Source organism: Linderina pennispora (genome assembly GCF_002104995.1).
Source record: "Linderina pennispora strain ATCC 12442 chromosome Unknown DL89scaffold_7, whole genome shotgun sequence".
Taxonomy (NCBI): Eukaryota; Fungi; Kickxellomycota; class Kickxellomycetes; order Kickxellales; family Kickxellaceae; genus Linderina; species Linderina pennispora.
In genome coordinates, this window is record NW_024468255.1 from 99691 (window position 1) to 116895 (window position 17205).

Below are 17205 nucleotides of genomic sequence, written 5' to 3' on the forward strand. Positions count from 1 at the left end.
GAGAACAGCAGCTTGGAAGGCTCCCCCGGTTGCAACAAACAAGGGGCTGGGATCAACGGAGCCATGTGGGTGAGCACCTAAGATTTTCTCGCCAACAGGATGGTTTCTGCAGACCGCTTGGCGACTCATGGCGACTTGCTTCTGCTCTCTATTTTTCCTCTTTGTCACCCTTTAAAGCCACACGTTTGTGCTGGTTCCTAGCTTAGGCGCTTACTCATTATCCACTGGCTGTGGCGAGCTGTGTACCCTTGGATGCACGCCCGTATTCGTCACCAACCACAAAGGCACCCTATTTTGTTTGCAGCAGCCACTCCTCTACTGCTCCCCCTCCTCAACCGCCTGGCGTTTCATCTCCACACGCTAAGCGCCTGCTTTTCTCCCTATACTTTCCCAGCGCAATATGTCAGGTATATCACCGGACCACCTGGACGACCAGCCGTTCAGCACCGATTTCCTCGATGCCTTCGACGACATCGACCGCAACATTCGCAGTCTCATCGACAACCAGAAATACCTCGGATCCCCGCCGCTCTCAGTCGCCAGCACCGCCAGCATCAGCCGGCCAGCGCCTGAGAACGATGACGAGGAGGCAGCCGTGGCGTTTCTGTGCAGTGCCCTACCGCACTACGAGGGCCCAACACCAATATTCTACGACAGCCTGGATTCTGCGCTCGACGCATACGCTAAGGAAACCGAGGATGTGCCGGAGGAGGAGTCGGTGGAGGATGCAGCATGGGAATGCGTGGAGACTAGCCAGGTGGATGATGACGGACTGGACAACTACCAGGGGTGGATTGACTTCGAGCTGGTAATGGAGATAGCGCAGAAAATATTGCCTGTGGATGGCGCATGCACGACTGGGGCGCGGTCCGAGACTGACTACATGCTGGTTTACGAGATTGTCCCGGCTGACAGCACTGAGGCATTGTGGGTTTTGCAGGTGCCCCGGCCCGGGGTGCCTGCCAGGGTGCTTGAGAGCGAGATTCTGACAGTGACGTACGTTGGGCAGAACTCGGGCCTGCCAGTGCCCGTTGTGTGGAGCTACGACTTCGATCCGGCCAATTCGGTCGGCGTGCCCTATGCGATCATGTCGAAGCTGCCGGGCGTCTCGCTGGCCAAGTCCTGGTATACCATGACTGCTCTGCAGAAGCGCTCGGCGCTGGCGCAGATTGCTGACGTGGTCGTGCAGCTCTCACAGCTCGAGTTCCCGCTCATTGGCTCACTGCGGCTCGAAGACAATCTGCCCACCATTGGGCCCGTGCTCGACCCGCGCCAGATCGAAGACGGCTACTGTGACGTAGACATGCAGTACGGCCCGTTCACCACCACCATCGACTACTACCGTGCCATGATCAATGCCTCCTCCGCAGCGCTACAAATACTGGACGGCACTACGGGCCTGTCGCTCGACCAGATCGAAATTGCCCAGTACCTGGATATGTCGGAGCATTTTGCCTGCACAGCGTACAATCAGGGACCGTTCGCCGTGTCGCTGTGCAACTTTGACCGCCACCATTTTCTATTCAACTCCGATTTCCGCCTGACCGGGATTGTGGACTGGTCATTCAGCGCTATCAAGCCCCTGCCGACGCTGCTACAGGCACCATCGTTTGCCTTTGACGATACTCCGCGCTGGGAGCCAATTCTGTTGGAGCCCCGCAATGCCTACCGCCGCAACCTTGTCCGGTACCGCCAGTGGTTCAAGGCTGGTGTGCAAAAGTCTGCCTGGGCCTTGTTGGGCAAAAGTACATCCGAGGTGTTTGCTGAGCTGGTCAATTCCGGATACTGGCGGTACAAGTTTGAGAGCGAGATCATGGAGCATGTGCGGTACTCCAACCCGTGGTCCTTCCGCGCTATCTGGGAGCATATACACAAGGGCGAGGACTTTGCCATGTGGTTTGCATCGTTGCGTGCAGATGAGTAAAAAACGGGTTTGTGCCGGTCATTTTCAGTTATTGTATTATATTTTTCGGTTCATTTGCTTGTCCGGAAGACCTCATGCGTGCGGACTATTCTTAAGCCATATTGCTTAGGTCAGTGGGGGAAAAATGAATCGCCGATCTGCCCTCGACACGATGTGCTCTACCGTGTACGATATATGGAGGCCCATTGCATGCATGCATTGTAAGGATGGTGGGTGATCAGTCCAGGTGCATGGTCACTCGTCATGGCTAGAAGAAAGTTTCTGTGCTTTTGGTCACTTCCCCGAGCTAGAAAGCGACTATAAAAGACACCCGTCACCCCACACTATATTCATTTTCTCTCCTACTTCCAACATAGCACCAGCTAATACACAAATATTCACCACTGCTGTTAACCACCCCCCTCATTTTCCATGGGCTCCTCAGTTCTATCTGGTGACGCCACCGCCGGAATCGCCATTGGCATAATAATTACCTTCCTCATCATCGTGTTCGCTATCCAAATCTTGGCCAATATCCGGTCACGCCGCCAAAATACTCTTGGCGCGGGTCATTTCACGAAACCGCCAATGGCACCCCCTGCCAAGATCTCCACGCTCAGCGTCAAAGCCGCTGTTGTCAAGCCCAGCATACCGGGAGATATAGGCAGCGGTAAGGGTGCTGGCGAGCTGCGCTGGATCCCAGCCGATAAATCGGCTGTACCTAAAGACACCATCACCGAAGTCATAGACCATTGATATAGCGGTATGCAGATAATCGTGCATGTATTTTTAAAATAATAAGCCCTTTTCGCTATTCCGTTTGCCTGGAATGAAAATGTATGTCTGTCTCGCGGCCGGAAGAAATCACGAAAGCGCGTCTCTATCCAAACAACAGTTGGAAGCTAGGTAGAAGAAATCAGCATGGATGAACAAGGCTTTGGCTGTGCAATCCGTAAATCATACGTCCCCCTCCCCAAAAATAAAGAAAACGAATATAATTTTTTTCTCCCAGACGGGCGCTTAAAAGCAAAAGCGGCATTTAGTATAAAACAGAGGAAAAGGACGCCAGTACCAAGGGTTTTGCAAGCAAAACATCACTATTTCTATTTTATCTTAATCTTTCTCTACTATGACTTCTGGCGGAGCTATCGCAGGAATCGTCGTCGGGTCGGTCGCCGGCGCCGCATTAATCTTGGCCATCGCCTATGTTGCCATCCGTAACAGCAGGAAGCCACGGGAAAAGCCCATGCTGGAAATGGCCCTTCCCAATACTGTCGAGTCTGATGACCCCGAAAACCAGACTTCGTCCAGTGTCAGCGTTGAGACGCCGACTGGCAGAAAACACCAGGCACCGGTTCGCCCCGCCGCCGCTGGCAATCCAGACCAGTCGTCCGACATCGCTATTTTTGCCAGTGCTCCCGTCAGCTATCCAACTGTCGACATTAACACACCCACGTACATAGCCGCTAACGATGCGTCGAGCAGCAGTAACTCTGTGCATAGCAGCGGCCATAACCATCAGGACGACCATACGGTACCGGGCCCGGTCGCTGCAGATAGCGGCACGAATAATATGGGCACAATTGCTGTTAACGGTGCAAATGATATGGGCGCAACTGCTGTTAACGGTGCAAATGATATGGGCGCAATTGCGGCTAGCGGTGGGAATGATACAGGCACAGTTGCAGTCAACGGTGGACACTATATGAGCGCAACTGCAGGTAGCGGTGGGAATAATACAGGCACGATTGCAACTACTGAGGTACCGGCGACGTCCGGTGCTGGGGCTGTCAGCAGCCATCATGGCACATCGTCTGCTGCACCTACTCTCCAAACAACCAGCCATGGCACCAGCAATACCCAGCACTCTTCGAACTACGGTACCAGCAATAATCATCACTCCTCAAGCCATGATACCGGCACTCACCACCACTCCAGCTACGACTACGGGTCGTCATCGTATGATAATTCTACGAACTATGACACGGGGGGAGGATTCTCGAGCGACTGGTAGTTGCTCTTGTAGTTATCGTAAAAAAAAGTAAATGAAAGATGAGCATGTGTAGATTTTAGAACTCAGCACTCCAGGTGAGTCATCGTATCATTCTCCTGGCGGCCGTTGTAAACAAGCACAGGGTATTCAGTGTCAATGTACGACCGGTGTGTTCTATATGATAACCAGCGGGCGGCTATTGTGTATGTATTTGCCCCACACATGTTAACACCACAACAGCGCAAACCCCGCCCCGCTGCCAGCCACCGCTTTCGAGATATTCATGTGCTGGCTTAAAGGCCAAAAACAACAGTGTTCACATTGGAATTTGATTTCTTGTGTAGGAAAAAATCTGCAGATCCCGAGAATATTTTTAAACATGCAACTCACAGTGAGGGGTCAGCGGGGGCCAATGCTACAAAAACAAATGAGGTTGGGGTGGAGAAAGGACGCAGTGAAAGTGGTTGTGATGTGATACGCCTGTTCAGGCTAGCGCAAAAAACCAGGAATATCATGCAAGATCCACTGGCCGACACTAGCAACTAACCTCTTTCTCCTCTACACTTGCATATTCTGTATTTTCATTTTCTCGCACTTCAACAATGGTATCGGAAGGAGTCGAAGCCGCTATTGCCATCGGATCCGTTGCTGGACTCTGCATCCTCTATGTGGTTATTTCCAAGCTCGCTGACATATTCTTCCCCAGCAGCGAGCCGCGCCACCCGAAGCCCAAGATCAGCCAGCACCTGCTGGCCAAGCCCGAGCTCGAGGAGGTGGTAATTGAGAGCGCCCACAAAGCTAAGATATCAAAGGAGACGCAGCGGGGGAAGGGCCAGGAGTTTGCTACCGACATTGGCATATTTGGCGGAAATGAGGCCTCGCAGGCATATGTCGGCGGAGCAAACGGGGGTTATGCCACCACTAACATCTCGTAGATTCGAGAAGGACAATTGAATACAATATTGTGGTTTCTTCTCCAGCTTGCTCGCTGCACATCACATCACACGGAGGTAGCAGTGGCAAGGGAATTTGTGGGGTCCATTGGCAGGCATGCTGTCACCAGGTCATGGTGGTTCTTTTTAACACAGCCAAGACCTTCGGCATGAGCTTGGCGGCATCAGGACGCTATTGGTGTCGTTAAATATTGCTCTTCCTTTTTTTTTTCTTCTTCTTCGTCTTTGTCTTTATCTTTGTCTTCAAGTAAACGAGCCTTCCTCTTCGTACAATACATTTTTCTGCTTCTTTTTGAATATGTCGCCAGGTGATATTTCTTTCACTGTGGTTGCTATAATAATTGTTATTGTGTCCGCTACCTTAACTTTGTGTTTTTCCGTGGATATTATTTATTACCTTGGGTTTTTACTGCGCAGCCTTGTTGAGCGACTGTGGAGATGGGTTTGCCTGCTTCCATACAGATTGTCGGCCAGCTTTGGCCGGCTCAGGGATAGAGTCAAGGCTGCTAAGTGGAGAAGAGACTCCAACGCATCTGCATATGAAGCAGCATATCTAGGGACACCGGTTGTTGTTCCTGAGAAGACTGCATATGGCAAGGGAAAGGAGCTTCTCAAACGCTCACTGACCTACTGCAGTTATGTAAGCTCAGTCACTACCGCTAAGGACTCAGTTGCCATTTCAATGCCTGGCGGGGACAGCGACAGCAAGCACCCCAAGTAGCTTTCATACTTGTCAAGATGGTTATTACACTGCTTACCTGATACCCTCTGAATGGTCTCCAATAGTAATCATTTGAGTTCCTTGGTGACCTTTACATAGGATGCTGTGGGCAAACCTCCATGTTGCTCCATCAACCACAGCGCCTTATATCACTACAAGCTATTGCTGCATATTTCTCGCCAATTTCAGTGTAAGGACTTGCCACCATTGGCGCTGTCAATAAAGTTCTATATAGCATACGCAGAACTGACTTGATGTGTTATCCGAAAGCTTGATCCCCTAATAACAGCTGTCGATGCATCGCTGGCCGGGATTTCCCTTTCCTTCACCTAGTATCTTCAGTTACTTGCCTACTTTATAATTTTAAAACCAGAATGGCGACGCCGATTGCAGAGTCTGTGGATACAGATGCGAATTTAGTAGAGTCGAATTCGACAGCTGCTGGGCCTACGGAGGCGGCAGAGTTTTCAGCAAAGTACGCCGAGTTTCTCTCCTCTGATTTCGACCCCATGCACTACGCACGACGGGTAGTGAGTGAGGGCGGCAAGCAGGGCAGCAACGAAGCTGCGCCACCAGAAATCGACCAACTCATAGCGACGCTGGCAAATAGAGCCGACAGCCTCGAGACGCTGATGAAGCAGACGATTCTGAACTCGCACGAAGACCTGCTGCGGCAGGTGATCGGTGTCAAGGCGGTTGACTCGACACTGGGCCACATCGAGGAGCAGGTGCGCGAAATAAAGTCGTACATGCACGCATTGCGAGCAAAGATCCGGGTGCCGTACGAGCAGGCACTGATGTACACAAACCAGTCGAGCAACCTGCAGGCGGCCATAAAATATGTGAGGTCGACGTCAAAGTTCATTCAGCTGGTGCGGCGACTAGTGGTGCAGATTCCAGACTCTGCATTCGACAATGGCAAGGGACCGAAGCCAGACTATCCGCTGGCGGCGCTGACACTGCTTGATATTGAAAAGCTGGTTGGTAGTAGCGATCTGGATGGGATCACTGTCATCGACGATGCGATGGCGAGTGTCGTTAGCAAGCGGCGCGAGCTGACAATGCATGAGGCAGGCAGCATGCTGGATACAGGCATGAAGCGGCAGAACCAGAGCGATATCGCCAGTGGCCTCCAGATTCTATTCAACCTGGGCACACTAGCCAATACAGTTGCAGGCAAAGTTCGGCAGTATACAGTGGACTGGGCGCAGCATATATCTGGCAAACTCGATCCAAAGTACATCCAGGCATATGTCCGTGAGCACAATGCCAAGGCTACTAGTGCTGACGGCAGCGACATGATCGGCATCACATCGGTGGTGTGGTCGACGATTGAGGAGCTGATTGGGGAGCTGCTAGTGCGCGGACTCGAGCTGCGAACACTCGAGCGGGTGCTTGCCCGCAAGCGCGATACTTTGCCGCGGTTTGACGTATCAGTATCGGCACTGGATTCCAAGGCCGACGGCAGCAACGCAGCCGGCGTGTCATTTCTGGACCTGGCTGTTGAGCGGCTTGGTGATCGCGTGTTGGCGTTCTGGTGGGGTACGGCAGTCGCGGCACTGGCTGCCGAGCTGGAAGAGGCGTGCACCAACTCGAGTGTCATCCGCCAGACGCTGACTAACAGCTATCCGCGCATGGTCCAGCTGTTCTTCCCCAAGCTCGAACACATCCTGTCGCCCAAACTTGGTGGAGTCACATCCGTGGCCAGAGACGTTGCTGTCGATATGTCGTCGTGGGATCCTGATGCTGAACACCGCCGGTCATCTTTTGTGGGCCAGCCAATTCTGTCAGCCCAAAGCGTATCTTATGATGATCCAGGACCACAGATCCTGTGGGACAAGCTCTTGGGCAAATTCGAAAGCGAGTATGTCTCCAAGGCAGCCACGCGCATCGACGATGCTGTCAAGCGCTGCTACCCGCCGCCACCGCCGCCTGGCCTGCTTGACGCACAGGAGAGCTGGAAGCGCGGAACAAGCAAGGGCAACAAGCAAGCGGGGTTGGCTGGGAATGCGTCGGGTCCGACAGAGCTTGAGATGATGACGGCGGTCAACATTGTGCCGAACCGCAAGCTCGTTGCTGGTGTGGTACGTAGCATCTCGACAGAGCTCGAGATGGCCAAGTCGGATGTCAAACTGCGCTGTGCGATTGCCGAAGCTGCGTCGTCGGCAGTAGCGACATTCATTGAGATCACCACTAGCAAGATCGCAACTGTAACGGTCAACCCGCATGTTCTAGATCCGCTGACGTCACCAGCTCATCCGCTCACCAAATCATACGTTGGCCTGGTGAACTCGGTCGAGAGTCTGCGCAAGGGGTTGTCGGATATGTGCGATAGTGAGTTTGGCATAGCTACGGTGGTGGCAGCGGCAACATCGACACCACCGCGGCATTCGCGGTTGAGGTCTTTGGCACACCGTTCTAACAGGCTGTCCCGCCCCTCGTCCAACCAGTCATCCCGTACTGCATCGATGGTCGATGTGACAGCAATGTCTACCCCTGTACGCTCGGCGTCTGACTCTGGATCGATGACTGTGTTCTCTGTTCTGGACAGGTGCTTGCGTGAACTGGGTACATTCGTGACGGAACAAACCGGTGTGCTATTAGGCATTGCTGACAAGGCAATCGAGCAATGCATTATCGATGCAGAGCTGTCCGAAATCAAGCGGTTCCAACAGGCGGAAGGTACACTGGGACCACTGGAGCTGGCGGCACAGTGGCTGCAGACACAGATCCTCGAGACCCTCGAGGTCGAATGCCAGAAGCAGGTCATGCGCATGGTCGACCGCTACCTGCGGGTGTATCTGCGCTCGGTCTGTCTGACGTATCCGCTGACAGAGGAGGCGAGGCTGCGGCTGACTGGCGAGGTGACGCAGTTTGAGTTTGCATGCAGCCAGATTGTTGCTGCATCAGATAGTGCGGCATCGCTGCAGGCTTCGGGCACGCAGCAGGCAGTATCGCCGACCCGCCACCGAAGCAGCTTCACGGGCAAGCCCAAACCCAAGCTGTCGGATGTGGGAGCATCGTACCACGCACTGCGCATGATGCGGCCGCTACTGTTCTTGGACATGGCTGAACTGGCCAGAGTAACCGCCAACCAGGAGTCGCTCGATGGGTGGAAGTCGATGCCTGTGCCAGACCTCATTGATCACGTTATTTGCCGCTTGGCCACTGAGCAGGCTGGAGATCACGGGCCGTCCACCATGGAAAGGCGCCTGCCGTTTGGAATTCTTGGATGGTCCAAGGAGCAGTGGGTGGGCCTCCTGTTCGCCTCCGAGGGCATCCGGCTGCCCGGCGATTTTGTGATGCCGCCAACCAAGAACGAGCTTCTACAGAAAAACGCTGCCGGCCAATTCCCGCCACATCTGGTTTTCAAACAATCGCTGGCCAAGCTTGCTGCAGTGTCAGATGCCAGTACAAATATTGCGGACCCGCAGGCGCTAATCCAGGCTGCCCAGCAGCGACTTTCTCTGTAGGATAATTTTTCTGGGTGAGGATGCCATGCTTCAAAGTGTTTATACTAAACAACAAACATCTATTACAAAACCTGCCGCTGTGGTGTGAAGCGCATGGATTCTGCGACTTGGTTCTGGTACTCAAAGTCTTCGACGGCTGTGGACTGCGGGTTCGAAAACTGCATCTCGCGCCAGTACCGTGCCGTTTCCTGGTAACCGTCACTGCCTTTGTGGTCTTCTGAGAACGCCGAGTACAGTGGCAGGCTGGACTTGTTCTCCGTGGTCTCGACGCGGTATTCTTTGCGCAGTCCATCTGCATGCAGCTTTCTTGTCCAGTGCTGCAAGAACCTCTCCTTATTGAACATGCAGTTGAAGCACGGGTATGCAAGCATGACCCACATGGAGATGTTGCCCATGCAGAAGTCGTACCAGGTGTTGGCAACACGCAGTTTGGCATTGAGTGGATACTCGGGCTGGATCGTGTGCAAGAGGGTGGTAAACAGCACTGTCGAGAACGCCAGGAAACAGATAATGATGGACTCTATCCGCTCGTTGAACGACGAGTGGATATTGCGGATCCGCAACACAAAGTACAGAACCACAAACCAGATTAACCATAGCAAGCCGAGGCAAGCTCCACGGAAGCCCCACACATATGTGCACATCTCGTATGCCGGTACATACTTGACAGTCTTCTCGTCGCTGATAAACTGTGTAGTAAGGCAGAACGCAATCAGCGTAGCGAACATTCCAATGATGGGCGTGTAGAAGCCAAGTCCACGGTATGGTCGGTGCTGCACAAACACCCGGTACAGCGCATAGTTGCGGATGGCGAATGCGGCGCTGAATGTATATGCAAAGAATACGCGGAACCACAGACACCAGATTTTGCACCTTGACCAGACCCCGATCATCTCGACGTGGCCGTTAGTTGCAATGTCACCGACGAACCACATTGAGCCTCCAATGTAAACTAGTATCGTGAGCCTGACGTTTTTGGCACGGATAGGTGCGTAGTTTCGGTTGATGATTGCATATATCAGCAGCAGCAGCGTTACGCCGTAGAACACGCCGCCGCAGATTATCGTCATCTTGTCCAGAGGTCCGATCGGGTCAAACCTCATGCCCATGAGCTCAGCCACGTGGGCTAGCTCAGTATCGGACATGCGTTTGCCAACATCTGATGGGGCCATTATATTACTACGGAACGATATCTAAAGACAACGCAAATAAAAGGATCAAAGAGTGAGAAAGTAAATATCCGAAGAGTATCATACAGCGGCTATTAGTTGGGGTGGTGAAATGCTGGTGGCAGGGAAACCACCTTATTTATAAAGCGGAGTTGCTGGTGCAGAGCAGCGGTCCCTAGAATCAGTCCTTCGCTCTCTCTGCTCACGGCGCATATTGATAAACGACCTGAGATTTCCACCTCAGCCAGTATGGTTGAATTTTTCAGGCTGATTTACACAAGTAGGTGTGCATGGCTGGCGGCCCCATGGGTGGTCTCCTCTAGCCAACAGAAAGCGACGGATGCATGCCCACGGCTGAGTATGGCCTTAAACTGCTGGCCATATTTACCGAAGCCTGTATAGCGCAAAATTCGATCCACAGTGCCTTTTGCTATACGAGGCAGTTGGATCAGCGATGACACTCCGTTCGTGTCTTTATCAACAGCATATACCGACACAGCTACATATTTGGCAACACCAAGGGACACCAGTGCTTCTATAAACTTTTATTAGTCGTCATATTTGGGCTAAACAAACAAAAGCCGGGGATAATCTCATTTCGGTCCACAACACCAAATATTGCTATTCAAGGCAATTTCCACCCCGTCTGTGCTCAACGCCCAGGAATGGCCGCCGGTCTGTGGTTAGAAAGGAGGTGGTTGGTATCCAAGGCATGGCCGGCCGTCTGGACAACAAGCAGATCATCACAGCGGCTCTGCCAGCCAAATGCTTGTCGGAATTCACTGCTCCAAGCATGTGTCTGACGCAGCTGTGTGTGGCAAGAGACTATGCGCGGCTGATGCCCTCTGGTAGATAGCGGGCCTGTCCATGCAAATGGTCGCATGTGAAAGCTAAAAAAAAACCATGTGGTCAGCCGGTTTTTAGTTCCATGCGCACCTCTGCTCTTGCTGCGTGAGTTCCTCTACCAATGCAAAACTGGCCATGAGCTTGTAGTGAACGCACGACCAATGGGTGATCAGCAAAGGTCCGTGAGGAGTTTGCAAGGAATACACGGGTTGGAGAGCTGCTTTTGGGCAATCCGTCCGCGGCATCAAGTAATGACAGCGAGAGCCAAGAACAATGACTGTGAGCGTCGATCCAGACTTTATTTATGCGATACAAACAGTCATAAAAGACAAGCCAAAGAAGGCATGGCAATAAGGAAAGTTGGGTAATTATTGCGGTGGGGGGAAAGAACACTTCAAAGGAAGCTGAAGACGTTTCTCTCGATGCCAGGGTGCAAGAACCTGCAGGATACAGCCAGCATGTGTGTATCCGTGCCATACAGTGCAGCACCCAGCGCAGGTCTCTCTGCAATGTGTGCTAGAGGACGCGCCGCGACTCAAAGTTATAGTTGGCGTCATCATTCGACATAACCATGCTCTGGCCGCCCCAGAACGCCGTGTTCTTTTTGGAAGTTGCTGTCGCCTTCCTCATCCATGACCGAGTAGTTGCGCCTTGTCGATGGGTTGTCTGTTGAGACCTTGTACTCCTTGCGCAGCCCGTCCGCCTGCAGCTTGGCCATCCACTCGCGCTTGTATCCCTCGCGGTTGAAGATGCACTGAACGACGGGATAGAAAACCATGACCAATGTCACCAAGTTGCCCATGCAAAAGTCGAAGAACGTGTTGGCAACGCGGTACCGCATGATCAGCGGGTAGTGGGGGTTGATGGTATGCATCAGGGTGGTAAACAGGTCAATACCGAGCGCCAAGGTGCAGCAGATGATGGACTCCCACCGCTCGTTGAAGGACGAGTGGATGTTGCGGATCTTGAAGACAAAGTAGAACACAAACAGCCAGATCAGCCACAGCAAGCCCAGGCAAGCGCCACGGAATCCCCACACATACGTGCACATCTCGAGCTCGGGGACATACATGACAGTTTTTTCGTCGCTAATAAGCTGGGAGGTGACGCAAAAGATGAGCAACATCACAAACAGGCCAACAATAGGCGCATAAAACCCGATGCCGCGGTATGGCCGGTGTAGCACGAATACGCAGTACAACCCGTATGCACGGATTCCAACTGCGGCGCTGAACGTGTAGGCAAAGAATACCCGGAACCACAGACACCACACTTTACATCTCGACCATACACCAATCAACTCTACATGTCCGTTGGTTGCAATGTCGCCTACAAACCACAGAACGGCACCAACAAACACCAGGGCCGTAAGCATCAAGTTCTTGGCGCGGATGGGCGCATAGTTGCGGTTGACAAACGCATACACAAGCACAAGGAATGTGAAGCCGTAGAAGCAAGCGCCGACAATGATCGTGGCCTTATCCATAGGTCCGATCGGGTCAACGTCGAAAGTCAATTTCGCAGCCCCCTGAGCTGTACTTTCAGGACTAGGACTGCGCTCTGCTAGCTGGGCAGCAGCATCCATCACTGCAGCCATCCTTGCAGAATAGATCTGATTTGAATGAAAGAAAAATAAGTGTTGGAAGTAATTTACAGAGGATACCAAAGAGCAGATGAAAAACAGGTTGGCTGTGTGGGAGAAATGCCATGTCGATTTCCTTTTATACAGGCCTGGATCAGGCCTAGTTTTTGCTGTGCCCAACATGTCGCCGACGCTCTTGCGGTGCGCTAGCACCATGCCAAGCGTGAGGCGAAATCCCTCGCTGTTATCACCATGTGCCAAAGATCTCCATTATTGCGAACAACAACAAGGCTGGCAAGCCGAGAAAATCATCACTGACAGGGCAAAAGGATTGGATTTCCACCTATCCCACAGAGATAACCCACCTGCTGGTGGGGCGGCTGTATTGAACACCCAAGCCGTGCCTCGAAGCGAGAGTACGTTCCGATTCGCCGCCTAAAAATGTTCGGGGGCAATACAAGAATAGAAACCCCGGAAGCTGCGGATCGCCGGCTGCTGAAAAGGCAAGCGTTTGGGATTGGCATCAGACTGGCTGCTTAGTTGAGCAAAAGCCTCACCTCGCTGATGTCGCCAGAATTATCTCAGTAGTTGACAGTTGGACCAGGATTCTGACGCGTGCTGTTTGTTGTAGTTTTCACATATCATGCATTAATAGGAACAGGTTGCAGTACCTCGGCTACAAACAGTGCGCCAATCGTTCAGAGATATTGGTCCTTCCCACCCTCCTATTTCAGCGCCCCCTACCCAACAGAACGGGCAGGTTGGGACAGCCTACCAGTAAATCAATGAGCGTCAAAGACACTATATGTGTGCACATACTATGACGTACAACCACAGCACTCTTTGCTGAGGAGATTTCTAAGGCTGGAGACCGCGTCACAGAACTGCCTGGCCAAACGTTTGTTGTGCCAACCAAGCAGTCCTCGAGCACTGCATTTTCACTCAGTTTGAATGCTGACGCTAACTTTGGTAGACCCATTTACAAAGTAGTTGTGTGAAACCGCCGCCTGGTGATCTTGGATCTGTATACCTGAGGTTTGTGCTCCTTCAGTCGGAGACTTGGAATGCAGAGAAGGCACTGGGTCGGCTCTTTTCGACCATTCTACCATGTATTCGTCTCGGTGGACCAGACACTGATATAGGGGCTTGTACATAATTGTCCACCAAGCGATATATACAGCCGCCTGCTCAACCAATATAATAGACAGCCTCCACTTGAGCAGACTAGGGTAGAGGTTGTATTTGTAGTATACAAGGGTGTGGTAAAGCTGTGCGACGATAAATGCTATGCACCCAACTTCGAGCTCGCGGTTCTCGCCAAAGAAGCATATTGTTCGGTGTATAAGAAGGCAGCCGACAACAAATGTCCCTAGTGCTGTCCAATTCAGTGCTGTTGAAGCATCTTTAAACCTCGGGCTCATGTTGCATATCTCCAGAACATCCACAAAGCTTACCGTTTCCTTCTTGGGAAGCAATGTTATTATAACTGCACAGATGACTGGGATAGCAAAGGATGTGATGGTGATCATGTATTTCCACATTCCCTCAAATGGGCGGTGGAGCTGGTATTTGAAGAATAGCCGGATGCACCGCAGATAGAGCAGGTTGAATATAAATGCCTCGCCAGTTACTGGGCGTAGCCAGACAATATGCAGCGTGCAATTTGACCAGAACTTGTTGGACAGGTGGAGCACTTCATGCGTTCCAAGTCCTCCAATAAACCAGCTGATCCCACAGATATAAACGCATGTCATCGTCAGCACCCCTTTGGCCCGAATAGGCGGGTAGTTTCTGTTCAGTACCATGTATACTACTGCGAGCAACTGCACGCTGTACAATACAGTAATGGCTATTATAGTCGCAAGATCTGCCTTTCCTATATGGTCCAAGGTTACTCCAACAAGGCTGGCGAATACGACGCGCCCTTTTTCCTTTTCAGTGAACGTGAATGACATAGTAAATAAAGGGGAAGAAAGGACAGTAAAGGTGTAAGTGCAGATGCCGGGTAGGAATGCAAGCAAGGAGGGGTGCTTGTAGGTAAAGGTGAGGGAAATAAGTATGCAGCACCCTTTTACTAGCATGTACACCTGCAGGATCAAGCAGCGGTATAAAGCATGGGGGTCGTCCTGTGGCCATGTATGGCGCCTGATAGATGAAGGCTGCTTCAAGGAAGCACATAAATTCAGATTGACAAACACCCATTTTTGTTTGCTTGATTCAAATAGTACTCGTTTTCATTTACAAACGTCAAATTGGTGGTAAAAGGGTGGTGCATTTGCCACTTGCTGTCACCTTCGGTCATTTATTCTATGTATCTCACACAAACTACACAATACTACAATCTGAAAGGGCCATACCTCTAGGACCTATCCTATAAAACATGTATAATATATGCATTGTCCCTCGCTAGCCAACTTCTTGCTGTGTCCAACCCTCTTATTCACGCTGATGAAGCGTCAAAGGAATTGAATAAATACTGACATGTTACGAGCATATACAAGAAACGTCATCTCAAGGTATTCGGGTCGGGCGTGCCGGGCAGGCAGCAAAATATTATCTAGCTAGCACAATGCCGCTAGAACACACTAAAGTGCATTCAGACATTACGACATAATCAATGCACTCAGAAAAATGAAACAATAAGACTACGACAAGCACAAGATAAACGAATATATTATAGGGGTCACAGATGTATATGAAGGGAAACAAGGAAGGAACATTAGCTGTTTTTGTTACCCGGGATAGGGAAGTTATATTGGGACAGATCCCCAATATTCTCATTGACGGTGGTAGTCGAGCTCATGTGTTCAAGGTGGTTGAGCTGCTGAGTATGAGAACGCTGTGGTGAGAAGAGCACAACATTTGAGCGGTCATCGTCAACATGGCAGTTGTCGCTGGTGATGCTCTCACACTGCTGGTTGTCTTCGGCTGTGTACCACTGCTGGTCCAGGCTGTTTCCCATGACCCGGCTCTGCTCCTGAACACTATGGCGCGAGAAGGACATGCGTGGGTCGTAGTTGTTCAGGCCAGCTGCCATAGCACGGGGGATAGTCACAATCTTCGTGGGGTGGCAGTCGGGTTGGATCTCGGAGTCGGCAAACGGATCAGTGCGAGTCATCTGGTACTGCTTCTGGAGTCCATCACGTACCAGCTTGCTCTTCCATTCGTTGAGGTACTGCTCACGGCGGAACGCGCACATGAGCACGGGGCAGTACATAATATACCACCACAGCGCAGTGCCAAGCAGGTGGTTCAGCAGCGTCTCGGACAGACGAGTCCTCGTCATGGTTGGGTATAGCGGGTACGCATAGAGGATGACGGTATTGTATGTCAGCAAGATAAAGACGCTGATGACCGAGACAGCCATTTCACGGTTTTCATTGAACGACGCCGTGATGTTCCGCAGCCGGAACAGGATACATCCATGGATGACCCATGTCAGCCACAGTACCCCCTGGACCAGGCCGCGCAGGAGATGGCTCAAGCTGCACATTTCAATCATCGTGATATAGTATGCACTGGAGTGTCTGGGCAGGCTGTACGACACAATGATCAGGGCTGCAGCGGGAATAACTGCGATAGTCACCGAGCCATACAGATATTTACCGCGGAAGGCACGGCTACGGCGGAAGATGCAATATAGTGCATAGCTTCGCAAGGCGATGGTGGCACTGACAGCGTAGCACCCGAAGCAGGTGCGAACCCAGATTATCATCCAAATACAGTTACTGAGAACCGGGCCCCGTACGTGGACGTGTTGGTTAAGCACCAGGTCGCCGATAAACCAGATGGCAAGACTGACCATGATGATGCCCATCAGCTTCGGATACTTTGACTTGATCGGCGGGTAGTTTCGGTTCTTAATCATAAATGCAGTCCAGCTCAGGTTGAACGCGTAGATGATGCTGATGGATATAATCATTGCCAGATCCTTGTGCCCGATGGGGTCCATGTGGATACCGATCGCCTTTGCAATCTCCACGCGCCTGTGCTCTGCCGGCGTGAAGTCGAACTGCATTATTAAAATGACCCGAGGACGTTAAGGAAAGGGGTGACGGTGCCCAAATTATAATATCAGATGTATGCAGGAAATAAAAAGGACGGATATTCGAAGAAATGGAATCAAAAGAAGAGGGTAAATGCGGCGGCGAAACCGGGAATCCAGGCAGACGCCGACCGGCTAGCACCAATATATTTTTCTTCAAAGTTTCAACCGGCTGTGCCAGAGTGGGCTGCAGAAATATAAACAACTATCGTCGAAATACTAAAGGTGACAATTACGCGTGGCGGACTCGAGCAGCTCAATACTGCAACCACCATTGCAAGCAGATTGTCAGCAAAAGAAACAACAACCAAGAAGTCAGGACAACAAGAAGCGGGCGATAATATGTGTCTCCTCCCCAATAACATAGACCATGGTCTGTTAGCAGAAAAGCCTCCCTGTTTTGGATGCTTTCACAATGCGTGCATTACTTTGGTCGAAAAGGGGGTTCCAGTCCATTGTTTCCTGGCTTGTTAAAACGAGAATTACACTGACAGTATTTGGTTCCACACATGAAGCATGC

General features: G+C 51.6%; 10 protein-coding genes across 10 annotated transcripts; 6 read left to right on the forward strand and 4 right to left on the reverse strand.

Moving 5' to 3' along the window:
- DL89DRAFT_160608 (uncharacterized protein) lies at positions 1-1980 on the forward strand. The gene has a single exon (XM_040883652.1). It carries the CDS (start codon positions 401-403, stop codon positions 1922-1924), a length of 1524 nt encoding a protein of 507 aa, XP_040743085.1. The 5' UTR covers positions 1-400; the 3' UTR covers positions 1925-1980.
- Positions 1981-2335: 355 nt separating this feature from the next.
- On the forward strand, positions 2336-2659 carry DL89DRAFT_257658 (uncharacterized protein; the record flags this gene model as incomplete). The annotated part of the gene is made up of 1 exon (XM_040885547.1): positions 2336-2659. The coding sequence occupies one exon, from the start codon at positions 2336-2338 to the stop codon at positions 2657-2659; it is 324 nt and encodes a 107-aa protein (XP_040743086.1).
- Positions 2660-2998: 339 nt separating this feature from the next.
- On the forward strand, positions 2999-3966 carry DL89DRAFT_267633 (uncharacterized protein). The gene has a single exon (XM_040887579.1). It carries the CDS (start codon positions 3033-3035, stop codon positions 3915-3917), a length of 885 nt encoding a protein of 294 aa, XP_040743087.1. The 5' UTR covers positions 2999-3032; the 3' UTR covers positions 3918-3966.
- Positions 3967-4402: 436 nt separating this feature from the next.
- On the forward strand, positions 4403-5060 carry DL89DRAFT_267634 (uncharacterized protein). The gene has a single exon (XM_040887580.1). The coding sequence runs from the start codon at positions 4499-4501 to the stop codon at positions 4829-4831; it is 333 nt and encodes a 110-aa protein (XP_040743088.1). The 5' UTR covers positions 4403-4498; the 3' UTR covers positions 4832-5060.
- DL89DRAFT_267635 (uncharacterized protein) lies at positions 5033-5859 on the forward strand. Its single transcript, XM_040887581.1, has one exon. It carries the CDS (start codon positions 5148-5150, stop codon positions 5568-5570), a length of 423 nt encoding a protein of 140 aa, XP_040743089.1. The 5' UTR covers positions 5033-5147; the 3' UTR covers positions 5571-5859.
- Positions 5860-5895: 36 nt separating this feature from the next.
- On the forward strand, positions 5896-9074 carry DL89DRAFT_160627 (uncharacterized protein). Its single transcript, XM_040883654.1, has one exon. It carries the CDS (start codon positions 5945-5947, stop codon positions 9041-9043), a length of 3099 nt encoding a protein of 1032 aa, XP_040743090.1. The 5' UTR covers positions 5896-5944; the 3' UTR covers positions 9044-9074.
- Positions 9072-10301, reverse strand: DL89DRAFT_267637 (uncharacterized protein). The gene has a single exon (XM_040887582.1). The coding sequence runs from the start codon at positions 10213-10215 to the stop codon at positions 9106-9108; it is 1110 nt and encodes a 369-aa protein (XP_040743091.1). The 5' UTR covers positions 10216-10301; the 3' UTR covers positions 9072-9105.
- A 1042-nt stretch (positions 10302-11343) lies between these two features.
- DL89DRAFT_267638 (uncharacterized protein) lies at positions 11344-12717 on the reverse strand. Its single transcript, XM_040887583.1, has one exon. It carries the CDS (start codon positions 12653-12655, stop codon positions 11615-11617), a length of 1041 nt encoding a protein of 346 aa, XP_040743092.1. The 5' UTR covers positions 12656-12717; the 3' UTR covers positions 11344-11614.
- Positions 12718-13330: 613 nt separating this feature from the next.
- Positions 13331-14666, reverse strand: DL89DRAFT_316814 (uncharacterized protein). The gene has a single exon (XM_040891074.1). It carries the CDS (start codon positions 14593-14595, stop codon positions 13579-13581), a length of 1017 nt encoding a protein of 338 aa, XP_040743093.1. The 5' UTR covers positions 14596-14666; the 3' UTR covers positions 13331-13578.
- Positions 14667-15304: 638 nt separating this feature from the next.
- On the reverse strand, positions 15305-16779 carry DL89DRAFT_267639 (uncharacterized protein). The gene has a single exon (XM_040887584.1). The coding sequence runs from the start codon at positions 16656-16658 to the stop codon at positions 15360-15362; it is 1299 nt and encodes a 432-aa protein (XP_040743094.1). The 5' UTR covers positions 16659-16779; the 3' UTR covers positions 15305-15359.
- Between the last annotated feature and the right edge of the window lie 426 nt (positions 16780-17205).